Source organism: Orycteropus afer, unplaced genomic scaffold (genome assembly GCF_000298275.1).
Source record: "Orycteropus afer afer isolate SDZICR_OR568_19922 unplaced genomic scaffold, OryAfe1.0 scaffold00020, whole genome shotgun sequence".
Lineage (NCBI taxonomy): Eukaryota > Metazoa > Chordata > Mammalia > Tubulidentata > Orycteropodidae > Orycteropus > Orycteropus afer.
In genome coordinates, this window is record NW_006921607.1 from 5,424,062 (window position 1) to 5,426,878 (window position 2,817).

Below are 2,817 nucleotides of genomic sequence, written 5' to 3' on the forward strand. Positions count from 1 at the left end.
TTTAGTACCTGACTAATAGCCCAAAGTTTGGCAGTTTGAACCTACCCAGAGGCACCTCAGAAGAAAGGCCTGGCCATCTGCTTCTGAAAGGTCACGGCCTTGAAAACTCCATGGAGCAGCTCTACACTGCACACATGGGATCGCCATGAGTCAGAATCCACGTGATGATGACTAATATCAACAATAAGGGGGAGACAGGGAGTTTATGGGGGTGGTAACAGGTGAGGGGGCAGCTGCTGTTTGAGTCTGGGTAGTTAGGGAAGGCTTCCCTGAGGAGAAGAGATATGAATAAAGAACTGAAGGAAATGAGGGAAGAAGCTATGAGGATATCTGGGGACAGAGCGTGCCAGGCAGAGGTGGGCTCAAGTTACAGTGGGAGGCCAGTGTGGCTGGGGTGGAGGGAGGGAGGCTGGGAGCTGAGGCCCCTTTGTGAGGGTGGCTAAGAACATGACAACAGCCCCTCCCTGTCACAGCACCAGGCCTAGCACAGAGTCACTGCTGCTCAGTCCTTCCTCAGGTACTTGGCTGCACCAAGATTCGGGACAGCTCCTAACACCAGTAGCGCAAACTCCCTCCTGCAAGCCAGGCCCTTGCTTTATTGGCATAAAACTCATAGAACCACCACCAGCCTTAGGAGTCCATACTATTGTCATCCCCAGTTTTCAGAGGAGGAAACTGAGACCCCCCAGAGGCAGCTAACCTTGGGCCGGAATCAGGTCTGTCTGATGCCAGACCCTGGCTTGCTGTGACCACATTGTCCTGGAATTCTTTGTTTACAATATGCCTTCCCCTGGGCTGCAGAAGGCGTCTCATTCATGGTTTTATCTTACTCCCAGAGTCCCATGAGTCAAACCTGCCGAGGAGGGAATGAATGAATGAGCCTACAGAGCAAGCCGCCTCCCCACCTTCCGGACAGGTTCAAGCCCCATTTGGCATCTCAAGGTCAAACTAGAATGAGGAACGGACTGAACAGAGGAATTTCAAGGGGACTGGGGGGTCAGGGCAGAGGAGGGGCGAAAAGGGGAAGAAAGCGAAAGTGAAGGGAGCCAGGAGCCCCTGTGAGGAGGCGCAGACAGGGAAGGAAATCTCCTGGTAATAATTCATCAGGTCAGGAAGCAGCAGCCTGGCCGGTGCTGCGTGTGAGACTGGTCCTGCGGGGAGGGGGCCGCTCAGCCTCCCTCTCCTCCTCCCCAAAGCCCAGCCTGGCCCAGGTCATGTTCAAGTGGGGGGAGGGGGAGGAAGCCAGGTGTGGGAACAGACTCGCCCGCAGACACTGGGGGCTGAAGATTTAAGGGGCTGCTCTCCCAACAGCTAAAGGAAACTCCTCAGGCCCTCCCACCTCCTGGGTCAGGGAAGCCGGGGAAGCCAACACCACAGAGCTGAGAGGCATCTTGGAGAAAACAGGACAGAAAGGGAGATAGAGGCAAAATGCACCTAGAAGCCATTCGTCTCCACTTCCAGTGCCCTCTCTGGACTCCAACTGCCATTTGAGTTGATGAGAAGGTTATTTGTGAGACCAAATGGATGATGACTTGGTCAGCTCCTGGAGTGGAGCCAGGTAGCAAGCTTGAGCAACACAGGGACCTCATCAGCTCTCATCAGCTCAGTAACTCCTCCCAGGGGCTCTAAGGAGGAGGAGTTGTGGTCAGGCTGAACAATCTAAGATTCCTTTGAAGGAAGGAACACTTGGGCATTGGGAGAATATTGTGTGTGTGTGTGTGTGAGAGAGAGATAGAGAGACAAAATGTGTGGTGGGATTCCAAGCTGAAGGAACAGCTTGGGCTGGGGTGGGGTTCAGAAGCAGGGAGTGGGATTGTGAGGAGTGAGTTAAATTTGCATTTTATTCTGCTGGGGTGGGGGATAAGAACCGCAGTGAAGCTAGACACCCTTTCTATCATGCCCCAGTTACCACTTGTAAGGCAGAAAGTGAGAGCTCCCTTGTCTGTGAAGCAGGACTGGCTATTCCCGATGACCTCAGTGGGGGCACAATAAAGAACCCAGCATGGTGTCTGGTACGTAGTAGAACTTTATAAAGATTTCCATAAAGGCTGAGAGTTTTTTTTGCTCACATCTGTATCCTCAGACCTAAAAGCAGTCCTGGCACATAGCAGGAACTCAACAAATATTCGTTCAATGAATAAATGAATGAATGGCGCACTGATGTTTATGTGTTTTGTTTTTGTTTGGCTTTATTTTTTAAGGTTTGTCAACAAGGAGGGAATCTCGAGTAATCATTATTTAGAAAGACTACAGCTTTTCTTCAAGTGTTCCCCATGGACACCACCACCTGCTTGTACCAAATGCAGATTCCTGGGCCTTGGTCCAGATCTGCTGAGTCAGAATGCGGGGAATCCGGGCACCCGTAACGCCAAAAGCTCCACTTCTCCAATTCTTACGCACATGGAAGTTGCAGGGCTACGAGATTAGCATTTGAGAGCGAGAATACCCAAACTGGTTTATCTGGACCCACTTTCCGAATGAGGAGACTGAAGCCCAGAAAGGGGACGGGACCTGCTCGCAATCTCCTAAGGGGTCTAGGCTGAGGACTAGGAGGACTAGGAGTCCGGACGCCCAATGCACAGCAAGCACCGGAGCATTTGCCCAGCGCACCCAGAGGTGATCGGGAGCTTTAGGGGCGGCCCACTAGCTCCCGGGACCACTTTCAACCTGGAAGCCTGGGACTGTGGACGCGTAGCTATTGGCCGGGACGCGGCGGCCGCCTTCCCATTGGCCATTGTGGCGACCCCCGCCCCCGAGCGGGGCGGCCCCGTGATTGGCCCCTCCCACGGCTATAAGGCGGCGGCCGGCGGGGCGGTG

The 2,817-nt window shown here is 53.5% G+C and overlaps 1 protein-coding gene across 1 annotated transcript in view; it reads left to right on the top strand.

Annotated features, from left to right (window-relative positions):
• Positions 1–2,574: 2,574 nt before the first annotated feature.
• Positions 2,575–2,817, top strand: part of TCF15 (transcription factor 15) — a 5,564-nt gene continuing 5,321 nt past the window's right edge. The window contains exon 1 of the mRNA XM_007934706.1: positions 2,575–2,814. Within this exon, the coding sequence (XP_007932897.1) occupies positions 2,575–2,814 (240 nt within the window). The remainder of the gene's footprint in view (positions 2,815–2,817) is intronic.